General features: G+C 35.7%; 1 protein-coding gene across 4 annotated transcripts in view; it reads right to left on the bottom strand.

Annotated features, from left to right (window-relative positions):
• The window catches only part of ORC3 (origin recognition complex subunit 3), a 62,113-nt gene that overhangs the window by 36,053 nt on the left and 12,756 nt on the right, over positions 1-13,304 (bottom strand). For all 4 annotated transcript variants that reach the window (XM_021089812.1, XM_003121290.6, XM_021089832.1 and 1 more), the window contains 7 exons: positions 12,387-12,491; positions 11,759-11,910; positions 10,326-10,459; positions 7,830-7,989; positions 6,217-6,330; positions 2,537-2,670; positions 2,003-2,066 (listed from right to left, as the gene is read on the bottom strand). In XM_021089812.1, coding sequence (XP_020945471.1) covers positions 2,003-2,066; positions 2,537-2,670; positions 6,217-6,330; positions 7,830-7,989; positions 10,326-10,459; positions 11,759-11,910; positions 12,387-12,491 — 863 coding nt within the window. The remainder of the gene's footprint in view (positions 1-2,002; positions 2,067-2,536; positions 2,671-6,216; positions 6,331-7,829; positions 7,990-10,325; positions 10,460-11,758; positions 11,911-12,386; positions 12,492-13,304) is intronic.

The following is a 13,304-nucleotide window of genomic DNA, read 5'->3' as shown; positions in this document are numbered from 1 at the left end:
AGGTTCCCAGGCTAGGGGTCTATTTGGAGCTATAGCCACGGGCCTATGCCAGAGCCACAGCAACGCAGGATCCAAGCCGTGTCTGCGACCTACACCACAGCTCACAGTAACGCCGGATCCTTAAACCACTGAGCAAGGCCAGGGACTGAACCCTAAACCTCATGGTTCCTAGTCAGATTCGTTAACCACTGAGCTACGACGGGAACTCCGGAACTAAAATTCTTTTACTTAAAATTTGAAAATAGTTTGTATCAGCAAAACCCACACAGAGTTAGGGCTTAACTTTAATCTCATCTTAATTTTATTAAATTTAAATGTCTTTTTAGGGCTGAACCCGTAGCATATGGAGGTTCCCAGGCTAGGGGTCTAATCCGAGCTGTAGCAGCCAGCCTACACCACAGCCACAGCAACGTGGGCTCCATCTGTGACTTACACCACAGCTCAGGGCAATGCTGGATCCTTAACCCACTGAGCAGGGCCAGAGATCAAACCTACGCCCTCTTGGATACTAGTCAGGTTCGTTAACCACGGAGCCACAACGGGAACCCCATTAATTTTATTACAACTTTCTAACAATTTTTTCCTTAAACAGGCATGAAGAGTATGAAAATAAGTGTGACATCATGCATTCTAATTATAAGGAACTTGTTAAATAAAGATGTATTCATTTAATAAAGTATAATGCCACTCTTACAGCCACATGTAAAAAAATGAAATTAGAATATTCTCTAATACTATATATAAAAATAAACTCAAGATGGAATAAAGACCTAAATGTAAAATCAGAAACCATAAAACCCCTAGAAGAAAACATAGGCAGAACACTCTCTGATATAAATCATAGCAATATTTGTTTGGATCTGTCTCCTAAGGTAAAGGAAACAAAGGCAAAAATAAACAAATGGGACCTAATTAAACTTAAAAACTTTTTACATGGCAAAATAAACCATCAACAAAAGGAAAAGACAATGTACTGAATGGGAGAAAATATTTGCAAATGATGTCTGATAGGTGATTAGTATCCAACATTTATAAAGAACTCATACAAACTCAACATCAAAAAAACCCAATCCACATGGGCTGGAGTTCCCGTCGTGGCGCAGTGGTTAACGAATCCGACTAGGAACCATGAGGTTGCAGGTTCAGTCCCTGGCCTTGCTCAGTGGGTTAACAATCCGGCGTTGCGTGAGCTGTGGTGTAGGTCGCAGAGGCGGCTCGGATCCTGTGTTGCTGTGGCTCTGGCGTAGGCTGGCAGCTACAGCTCCAATTTGACCCCTAGCCTGGGAACCTCCATATGCCACGGGAGCAGCCCAAGAAATGGCAAAAAGACAAAAAAAAAAAAAAAAAAAAAACCCAAACAACTCAATTAAAAACTTAGCAAAAGACTTGAAAAGGCGTTTTTCCAAAGAGGAAATGCAGAGGGTCAATAGGCACGTGAAAAGATGCTCAACATCACTAATCATCAGGGAATCGTACATCAAAACCACAATGAGATTATCACCTCACACCTGTCAGAATGGCTATCATCAAACACAAATAACCAACGTTGGCAAAGATGTGGAGAAATGGGAATTCTCCTACACTGTTGGTGGGAATGTAAATTGGTACAGCCCCTGTGGAAAATACTATGGAAGTTTCTCAAAAAACTGAAAGCAGATCTACCATATGACCCAGCAATTCCACTCCTAGGTATACAACTGAAAAAAAACAGCAACACTAATCTGAAAAGATACATGCACTACCGGCACCCCACAGAAGCAACCTCATGTTCTAGTTAATCTTTCTTCTTGCTAAAAAAGTCTTACCTTTTAGAACTGAGGTTTTATATCAACTTTAATAGTCACATTCCCATATGATTATCAAGATCCAATACATCATTATGCAAAGTATTAGAATGTACAGATTTTTTAGGAAAATTAACTCAATAAATTTGATGTGCATATTCTTTTTTCATAAAGAAAAAAAGAGAATAAAACTGAAACAAATATATCCATATTCCTACCTTCAAAAATATCTCATTGGTCAAGAGCGCAACTTGCTTTTCTAAAGCTTGCTTTTCCACATACCTAAAAATTTTACGATTCCATACACAAAAAGAGAAAATTAGAATTCTAAATATTTAAATACCATAGGAAAAAAGAACTATGAAGGTTGATGCCCCCTTTTATTTCTTCTCAAAAAATACATTCAAGATGACAGTCATGGTTTCATGGTAATTTTTAATTCCTTAAATCAGCTGCAATTCATAGTCTAGGGGTCTAATAATAAACAAAGGCCATGACCTCTAAAAATAGGAAATGTTATTTACAAAAAGTAACTCTAGAGAACCTGCAAATTATGTTCCCTTGTAGAAATATTTTTCTTTATGCCAAATGTTCAAACCCAACAAAGAAATATCACAATTAAAAAAGAAGTGCTTTATTTTGCTCTAAACAAAGTTATTTTTTCCTCTACCCACTTCAGAAATAACTGGATCTGAGATCCCTTATTTTTCCCCAAACTCTTACATGTGTTAAATTTGTAATTCTCTTTTTACCTCCTGAATGATGGAAGACGTCGGATATTTTCACATTGATTATTTGATAAAAAACGAATTCTTCTTTTGGCTTCTAGGAGATTACAGCACAGAACACTGAGGGGTTGGGAATAGAAATGTTCTAATAGAGAGAGCTGAAAGAAATGTAATGATTAGATATTTTTGCTAAATTTTGATAATAAATCTTTTGCCCTATGTCTGCTCAATCTTATGGTTTCTTTTTAAACAGAAAGTATTTACAGCACTAATACATTTAATAATATCACAATAACATAGAAAATAATGCATAAACTGCTATATACCTTTAATATTTTAAGGCTCCAATTTTGTGGACAAGGTCAGAAAATTGTAATCTCTGAAGCATAAACTAAAAAAAAACCTAAATGGATAGATAAGCTATGTACAGAAGCAACTCATAGTAACAATAAATGTGGTGGGGTCTGCGCTGTGACCCAAGAGACTAACAGATGCTCAAATACTCATAAGAAAATACTAATCTAAAATCAGTGTAAAAACTGGCCTGCTAAATAAATAAAAATGCTACAATAGCAAAAGATTTGCCTATTGATAAAAAAAAAATAACAAGAAGTGATGGATGTCCAACTAAAACGTATCTTTTAAAATTCAGTTATATTTCACGGAGAAAAAAATGGTACAGTATCTGGTAGATAAATGTATTCTAGTAACTAGAATGCTGTGGTCTCTACAGTACATGGGAGATTCTACCATAACTTGTAAGATTTATTTTAAACGACTATCCACACGTTAAAAACTCTGACTCTTAAGCAAGCTTCTCAAGACAGTTTGGTTTTCTCAGATACCTTGTACCAACGAGAATCATGGACAAAACACATTCTGGTCACCGAAAAACAGCATTCCCCATCACAAATTAATAAATTAACATGCTAGCTTATATACAAGTCTTAAGGTATTTGAGCTTGAGCCTTTCTGGGTGAACCGATAATGAATTACTGAGTCTGTAAAGCTGAAGATCAGATACCCAAGACTAGAGAAAGTCCTCCAAAATAGTCCATTCTGGAGGAAATATAAGGCTATAAGGCAAAGAGGCAACCTAAATTAGAAACAAGTACAAAACAGAAAGCAACTGTTCATGCCAAGTGCTAAATTATTTTTGCACATATTAACATAATCGTTGTGTCTCATACATCCCAATTCTACTAATGTGATAATATTTATTCCAACATTAACATCAATTTTTAAACATGAGAAAAGTAAAAACCAAACACAACAAGGGACTTGCTGGGAAGGAGAAATGGGACTAAGTCACATAAGACTTATACAGTATATAGTATATGAGACTTGCAGAGCTATAAAGAGGACAAGAACCCAGTAACACTAAACTATTTTGTCCAAGTGTGTTCTCGGTATCTGGATTGATTAATAAGTTGGTTAACGCATCCATCTAATGAGGGAAGGACTTAAACATATACAGAGTGACTATATGCCCTATTAGACCTTCTACAGAAATCAAGACATATATATTTCCCACTGATGATTAGGAAAACTGCACAAATGGGGTCTAAAGACTTTGTTACTCATTAGCTGTGTGACCGTGGCCAAGCTACTTAACTTAAGCCTCAGTTTCTTCAAGTGCAAAACTGAGGATAACAGTATAGATAAATGAAGAAATGTTAATACTTAGTAAAGTGCCTAGCAAAAATAAATTATCAGGAACCTATAAAACCATCTAATCAGATGCCTTCATTTTACAGACAGAAAAGAGAGACAGAAAGATTAAGTAATCTGGTTAATATGCTTTTCTTCACTCACTTTCTCCAAGGTGTTTGAGCTGACAATTTATATTTCCTAAAACTCCTCTTTCCCTTAACTTTAGCAACATTCTACCTTTTAAAGATTTTCCTTATTGTTTTTAGTCTCCTTTTCTATTTCTCATTCTTATTCATCAGCTTGCCGAAGGCACTACTCTTAATCCTTTCCTCACCCCTCTGAGTGATATTTCATCCTCATTACGTGACTCGACCACCACCTTTTTATGATAAATCCTAAATATTTCTACTCCAGATTTTTCTCCTGGATACCAAATCTTTATATCCAACATGCCCTAAATTAACCATAAACAAAAAGAAACACATACTTTCCTACAAACTGACTCTTTGCTTCATATTAACATGAGCACTTAACAAATAGAACCAACCTCCAATCCATCTGCCAAGCCAGAATCTGTTTGTCTGTCTGCAAGATACTCCCCTCTTACGTACCCTATCATCTACTGAGTCACCAGGTTCTGTCGATTCTATCCCATCTTCAAATTTATTTCCTTCTCCCCAGTCCCAGTATCACTACCTCAGGCTAGCCCTTGTCATATCTTGTCCATATTACTACAGTGGCCCTCTAACAGAGCTCTCTCCCTCCACTGTGGCCTCTCCAAGGTCAACCTGACTAGCTCCTATTCCTGAGGATATACTTGTTCTCCTACAGAATCCAAGCCATGTTTTTTTAATATGGACTACTCAGAACTATAAGCATAATTCTACTCTTCTGCCTCCTTCACCATAATAAGCAATTTGAAGATTTCTTTGTTCTCTGTATTGCCAGGGCTCAGCTTAGTGCTTGGCTTACAGTAGACTCTTGATAAACACTTATGAGTAAATAAACAAATGAGTGAAAGTAAAATGAATGAGAAATAAATTAGAAAGTTATTATAGCCTTGTTTTCATTTAACTTCACATAATACTAAGGTGCATAATATTTTCTTGCTTTAAAATACTCTTTTTATAAAGTGTAAGTTGAAAAAAAGAGACACATATTAGTCATAAGAGACCAATACTACAGTGTTACGTGTAGAGGAAGAATACATATGAGAAATAATTTATAATCTCCAAGGTACTACACAAACATGAGGGATTATCATACTGCACTTTTGCACTGAAGGTTACTAATATATAGGTTTTAATGAACTTAACAACTGGCATGGGTTCAAAATGACTGCATTTTAGGTAGTTGCCAAGAGAGGCAAATAATGTTAACTTTGAAACAACTAGAGAATGGGGTCCTTTTTTAGATTAGCACAGGTGTTATGAAACCAAGTTCATGAATTTTCTTCTGGAAATTCATGAAACCTTAGTGAAAATGCATTCCTAATACACAGAAATAAATATAAATGAACACACAAATATGTTCAGGGCACAACAAACTACATCCCATAGCCTATTTTTGTAGAGCCCAAGAACTACAAATTGGTTTTTGTATCTTTAAACAGTTATTTTTAAAAAATAAGATGATATTCAGCAGAGACCACATGTGGCATGCAAAACCAAAAATATTTGATACCTGGCCCTTTAGAGAAAAAGTCTGCTGATCTTTTATATATATCATTTCCTAGGCAGCAAGCCCATTAGCTTATATCAAATTCTCGAAAAAAAGTCTCTTCCTCCCCACCCCCAGATGGTTAAGAATCACTGAACTGAGAGGTCTTTTTCCATTTTTGATATTCTAATTAATGTATTCTCTACATTGTGCTGCAAGGTAATAAAAAAAGAACCATAGAACCTAGAATAATATAACTTGAATTTACTTAGAATAAGTATACTTTGCCATTTAAAATGCCTAATTACCACACTGAAAAGTCAGTTTGAAATAAAATGCAAATTATTTAGAATCAGCTTGTGAATTTTCAAACCTGTTAAGTGTCTTCTTACCTGGAGTCCTTTTATAAAGTTTTGAATTGAGAAATCATGATATAAGAAGATATTAGTCAGAATCTGCAACACTTTTTCACTTAGTTTAAATGGAAACTGAGTTGTAAGAAGCAGCTGAAAGAAATAAAAGGGAAGCAGGACTTACTCCTTGTTAGTCTTTATTCTTCATAAGCCTCAAGTATAAATGAGTCAAAGAATGATACTGACACAGCATCTAGGAAAGCTATACTAGTAGATAGAGTTTTAAGCTCAAATATCAACCAAAATTTTAAATAAATTTAGGCAATAGTAACAATAAAAGAAGCTATTCATACTACATCTTCAGAATCAAAGATGTTCATCATCCTTCACCCAATTCCTAATTTTAAAAAATACCAACTATGCAATCCCTTGTCTCCCACCAGAAGGCACTGAAGAAGCTGTAGGCCTTGGACTGAACATGCAACCTGCACCACAGCAGTGACCCAAGCCACACAGTGACAACGTCAGATCCTTAACCCACTGAGCCACCAGGGAACTCCTGACAAGATTTTTTTCATCTATATTGATGCACATTAATGAAGAGTAACACATTATGTATTGTCAAATGAGAAACCCAAAATTAACAGATGTCTATTTTAAAAATATTAAATAGCTGAATTTGTATTATTCAGTTAATTCTTGTTGGCCTACAGTGAAGATTCTACATTTGAAAATGAAAAGTCATACTAGGCTTTCCAAATAGAAGCAGAGTTATAGAAGGCCAAATGAATTTGATCACAACCAATTTCAAGTACTGTAGTTGGAAAATTTTTCCCTAAAGTGTCAGTAAGCCAGTGGATACCAACTTGGGGGAGAATGTAGAAGTTAGTAAATAAGTGGAAGGTCATCATTAGTTTACTTCACACAGCAGCACAAAGCACATCTTCAATGAGCTGAGTTTAGCAACAATTCATGCAAGGTCAATACTAAAGAAGAGTATTTCCTCTTAGGTAGAAATACAGAGCTCAGGTTTGGGAAAGAATCAGAATTTATTTTTTGTCATGAGCAGCATGACAGAAAAGAGTCCATTAAAAACTTCAAGTCATTTAATATAAAGTGTGTCAAAACACTGTTATTGTTTCTAGGAAGCCATTAAATTCTGCAAAAATTTATTCTAAAAACTTACAATTTTCCATTAAGTAATGAATGATAGGTAGATGGTTAGACATGATCATTCTTTTCATAAAGCTTATTATTTTAACTGAAGAGGCAATATTATACATTACAAAATCAATAAAATTATTAACATATGTGAAGGAATCCATACAACAGTACACTCTGAAAGATATAGAAATCTATCACTAACTTTATATTTATAATCTATTCTTGGCAGTTTTCTTCCTTTTTTTTCCCTTTTTGGGCTGTCCCTATGACATATGGAGTTGCCATTCAAGGCATCAGATTTGAGCTGCAGTTGTGACCTATGCTGCAGCTGCAGCAGTGCTGGATCCTTTAACCCACTGTGCCAGACCAAGGATCGAACCTGCATCCTGGTGCCGCAGAGACACCTCCAATCCCATTGCATCACACCAGGAACTCCTTGGCAGTTTTCTTTTCACCTGGATTTCACTGGTAAAATTTTTTACTTTTACCTTATCAAGTACTGTAGTCAGGTGCTCCTTGCAAGACAAAGACTGGAATAGTTCTAGACACAACAAAGATGATACTGCATGAGGAAGCAACCGATGGATGATAATAGGAGATGTGGCAATTCCAAAGATGAGGATTAGTGGAAATTCATGTAGATGTTGACTAGTTTTCAAAGGAAGATACAAAAGTGCAATGCCTTTAGCAAATCTATTTCAGCACATCATATTTTAAAATAAGACAACTTTTACTTTAATGTTGACTTCATAACACACTGCTAAGGAAGATCATTCTAAATAATAAAAAACTTTTCAGGTCGTTCATTTTCCTCTGTTAAAACAAAGAAATAATTATTTCCCAGACATTCTAGCTCTGAAATCAATCTATATAATAGATTCTCTCATTTTATAAATAAGAACACATTGGTCCTGAGAGATCTAGTGTTTCTCCCTGAGGTTATACAATCTCAAATGTTAGAAGAGGTGTTAGATACCATTCAATCTCTCACCCAAAGTTTGAGTCCTGCCTACAGTCTTCCTCATGGATGGACATCCAGTCTATGTTTTAAGAGTTCAGTGAGGTGAAGCACATTCATTTTCAAGTAACTTATTCTATTTATGGACATTTCTAATAGACACTAGGTCACCAAGCCATAATAGCTAAGATTTAGAAAACTTTTCTTAAAAATATGTAAGAGATATATTTAATGAACATCATTTAAAAATGTTACATTCTCTCCTGGCATTTTTTTTTTTTTTTTTTTTTTTTTTAATGCCACACTTGCAGCATATGGAAGTTCCCGGGCTAGGGGTTGAATCAGAGCTCCAGCTCTGGCCTACGCAACAGCCACAGTAACACCAGATCTGAGCTGCATCTGCAATCTACACCACAGCTCACCACAACACCAGATTCTTTAACCCCTGAGTGAGGCCAGGGATCAAACCCACATCCTCATGGATACTAGTTGGGTTCTTAATCCACTGACCACAGCAAGAACTCCTTTTCCGGCATTCTTAACTCAGACTTATTGAACATGATTCATTCTTAGCATAAGCAATATGAATATAAGTGACTTCCACAGAATAAAACAGCAACATTCCAAAAACTATTGTAGGTCAGAGCCCTCTGTTCTGTGGCTGACGATTTTGCTTGCTCCCTCCTATTAGCTACTGCTTTTCAGTATCCTAGACTTTTTTCTGCTCTCACAGTACTAAAGTACTCAGACTCTATTACTGGTACTTTAATCAGCTCAGTGTTAGCATTAAGAAAAGTCTTAGGATCTTGGAGTTGTGGCTCAGTGGTAACGAACCCGACTAGTATCCATTAGGATGTGGGTTCGACTCCTGGTCTTGCTCAGTGGGTTAAGGAGCCAGGATTGCCATGAGTGTGGTGAAGGTTGCAGACATGGCTTGGATCCCACGTTGCTGTGGCGTGGGCCAGCAGCTACAGTTCTGATTCGACCCCTAGCCTGGGAACTTCCATATGCTGCAAGGGTAGCCCTAAAAAAGAAAAAAAGAAAAGTCTTAGGATCTAGAAATCTCAGTTTCAAATGGAAAAATAAATACTATCAAAATAGGAATTATATTAGTAGATTATCACACAATACAGCTTTAGACAAATGTAGCCAAAACTATTAAGCAAATTAACATACAGAAGATGCCAAAATAAATTATACCCTAAAAAAATGTACCATGGGAAAAGCATTTCACTGGGTTTTTAAATAGGGTTAATTACTTCAATTTCAAGTCTCAGAAGACTGTCTTAAAGATCCAGTAAGATCATGAAAATAGTTTCTCATCAGAAATAATATAAGTTATTTAAAAAACATTATTGTTCAGTAGAGCTATATGTAATTCAAAGCTTCTAACAGTGGACAGGTATCAGAAAATAAGTCCTGACAAAAATATCTCAACCTAGAGTGGTTTACCCATTTAGTGGTCAAGTAAGAGACAGACATTCTTAGTCAGACATTCTTTTATACTGCCTTATCATAACTAAAAATTGGCTAACTTTTGTTTTTTGGTTCTCCTTTTTGGATCAAAAAGCAAATGAAAATCTGATAGGCGGTATTTAAATGTTCAATTTCATAAGAAATTTAAAATCATCCTGTTTCAATCCTTTAGTATTAAAATGAAGATAAAACTTTTATGTTCTCTGAAAACAGTTGCTTTTTAAGTTAAAAGCTGTATGTTTTCTTAATAAAAAGAATTTTGCTGATTTCCCGTTGTGGCTCAGCAGGTTACAAATTCTGACTAGGAACCATGAGGTTGTGGGTTGGATCCCTGGTCCTGTTCAATGGATTAAGGATCCGGTGTTGCCATGAGCTGTGGGATAGACCACAAATGTGGCTCGGATCTGATGTTGATATGCCTGTGGTGTAGGCCAGCAGCTATAGCTCTGATTCAACCCCTAGTCTGTGAACTTCCATATGCTGCGGGTGTGGCCCTTTAAAAAAAAAAAAAAAAAGAATTTTGCAAAAAAGTCAGAGATACACCATCTACCTGCTGATAATTATGAAGTCTTGGAGTACTTTTGTGGTGAAGCTTTCCATATCCTTTAAGATAAGCACAACAGGTGGAGACTGCCATTGGCTAGAAGCAGTCCTCTTTTTTCTTGGCATTTTTGGTTCTGTCTTCTTTTAAGCCATTGTAGAAAGAAGGAGTTAAAAGTAAGCTTTACCATCCAAACAATGCTATAATGCCACAAGCTGTTACAGCTCCCTTCATATTTCACAGCAACATTGTTTCTTTTATTTCTCCCACATAATAAACAGAAACTCATTCCAGCAGTTATTAGCAGAATCTTTCTGTGTCTGACATGGGAATAATAACCAAGAAGAAAAAGGTCCAGTAACATCTATAACTCATATGAAATATTTATATTTTCTGCTATCTGAGAAAATGACAGGAAAAGCATGGGGAGAAGAAAACATTTTCTATAAAATTGATTTTTCTTTTGGTAGAATATTATATTTTGCTTTGCTTTAGGGTGAGGCCAGTATTTTTAATTAAAAACCATAATGAATAACACTACTTGCTACTCTACTACTGTGAAATTTCAGGTTGAAAACATCTCAACTATCATCTGGTCCAATGCCAATTTTTAAAAATTTCTAACCTAAACTACAGGCAGCATTTCATATCTAGACAATCTGAAACTAAGGATCAAAGAAGACATTATGGTAAACATTAGACCCAGCTTAATCCTTATATACCTTACTTATGATGACTTCAAACAACCACATTTGGCAGAAAATGTTACCACAGTAACTTTTCCCCATACTATCTGGCTACACAGGAACATAAAGGAAGGTTGTGGCTTTATGGTGCAGTTACCCCATGAACCATTTAGGTTTTCGCTTTCACCAGTCTGTCACGGGAGAATGAAACTTCTATCTATATATCTTCTTGTCAAACATACTATACATACAGAACATTTACTCCTTCAAGAATTCTAAACATGGAACAAATTAGATATATTATCGATGTGTGTTTACACACACACACACACACACACACACACACACACACACTACTCTTCATCAAACTAAGTTGAAAATGAGTACTAAAAACAAGTTTCTATCCCATAAAAGTAAATGTTGAGGAATCTAAGAGATAGTATATTAAAGTTAAAGCCATTGTCACAGCGCTAGAAACATATTCCTGATGCTGCTTTGTCACTGGATGATTCTCCCACAAATAAACTGGCCTTGTATGAACCTAAAGATTTCCTAGGAATCAAGAATACTGATAAAAGAAAACTTCTGAATTCTAATAGCCTTAGGAAAAATAAGTAGCTACTGCTAAATTAACAACTGGTGCTACCAAAACATATCCTTATTAGAACAAAAAAGTACTATGGTTTTACTGTAATTCTAGACCTCTTCAATCATATGCCAATTTCCTGGTGGGAAAAAATGTCAATTTACATTTACCTGTGTGACATTCATGTACCAACTGGAAAGAGAATCCATGGAATAATGTGTCTTCTTCTGAGTGAACTGAACACTTTCTTTCTCTTTGGATGGCACATCTACATTGCAGTCCATCAATTGTGAGGTGAGCTTTTGCAAAAAATGCTTAATATCTGCAGAATATAAAATGTAAATAAATCATATCCCCTTAAAACAAATCTAAAACACCTGAAATTTCTTGATCAGTATATTAAACTATTTGGGTAGAATGTGTTTTTCTACAATTAACATTGACATAACATTTAACATACTAACTATTAAGGTTCATTAACATCCTCCCAATATTTAAATTTCATTAATTCAGACTAACACTAAAGTTTATGTCTATTGTCTATAAGAAAAGTATTACCTAAGCAAATGCATAAACCTGAAAACTATATATTATATTAGGAATAATATGTACTTATATAACACCGGACAGCAAAAGGTTTTGAAGGCTCGGGATTACTCTGTGAGGTACTGAACCTCATCCTGCCAAAAACTCAGTGTCATGCTCTTCCCACAAATAAAAAGGGATAAAGACAGCCAGAAAGAAGACGGAAGAGATGTGTAACATCTCATCAAGGTTATTAGAGCATTAATACTTCACCTGGACAATCTTTAGCTTGCAATGAGACTACATATGGAGTGACATTATTCTGAAGGGCTTCTGTTAGACTCCTGAATGTTAAGTCATGATCTGTTACATTCACACCTATGGGATAATAAATCAATATTATACCATCATTTTATCATTAATAATTTAATAACAAAAAAGCTATTTAACATGTCAAGTAAATTATGAAGTAAAAATATTTTTAAAACATGGTTAGTAACAAAAACTAAGAAAATATACCACAGAGATGAAGAGATCTCTATTAAAAGTAGACACGCAGAGGCACACACTAGCCAGGAAAGGTATTTAGCACAATTTTCCTTTCAAAAAACTACTGGGGACATATAGTTGAAGTAATTTAAAATTCACAGAGTTCTTTAAAACAGTCAATCAAAAATAAGGGCCTTACTGTGACCCTAACTTAACAACTGAGGAGAGGCCAATCATTAATACTATTAATGATCACAGTAATAAATACAAAAGGTGAAGTATATATTGAGTTGATTTTTGAGGGAAGAGTCTAAAAACTAATTAAAACTTTAGATCCTTTAAGTATTTACTGAATCCCTGGTTCTTTTTTTTGCTATTTCTTTGGGCCGCTCCTGTGGCATATGGAGGTTCCCAGGCTTGGGGTCGAATCGGAGCTGTAGCTGCCAGCCTACGCCAGAGCTATAGCAACGCAGGATCCGAGCCGCGTCTGCAACCTACACCACAGCTCACGGCAATGCCGGATCGTTAACCCACTGAGCAAGGGCAGGGACCGAACCTGCAACCTCATGGTTCCTAGTCGGATTCGTTAACCACTGCGCCACGACGGGAACTCCTGAATCCCTGGTTCTGATTTCCACAAACAGAGTTTTAGTGCTCTGCATGCAGTTACCAGAGTTGAGTGGAAACTTCCCTACTACTTTG

This window comes from Sus scrofa, chromosome 1 (genome assembly GCF_000003025.6).
Source record: "Sus scrofa isolate TJ Tabasco breed Duroc chromosome 1, Sscrofa11.1, whole genome shotgun sequence".
NCBI lineage: Eukaryota > Metazoa > Chordata > Mammalia > Artiodactyla > Suidae > Sus > Sus scrofa.
This window is presented reverse-complemented; position numbering and strand designations above follow the sequence as displayed.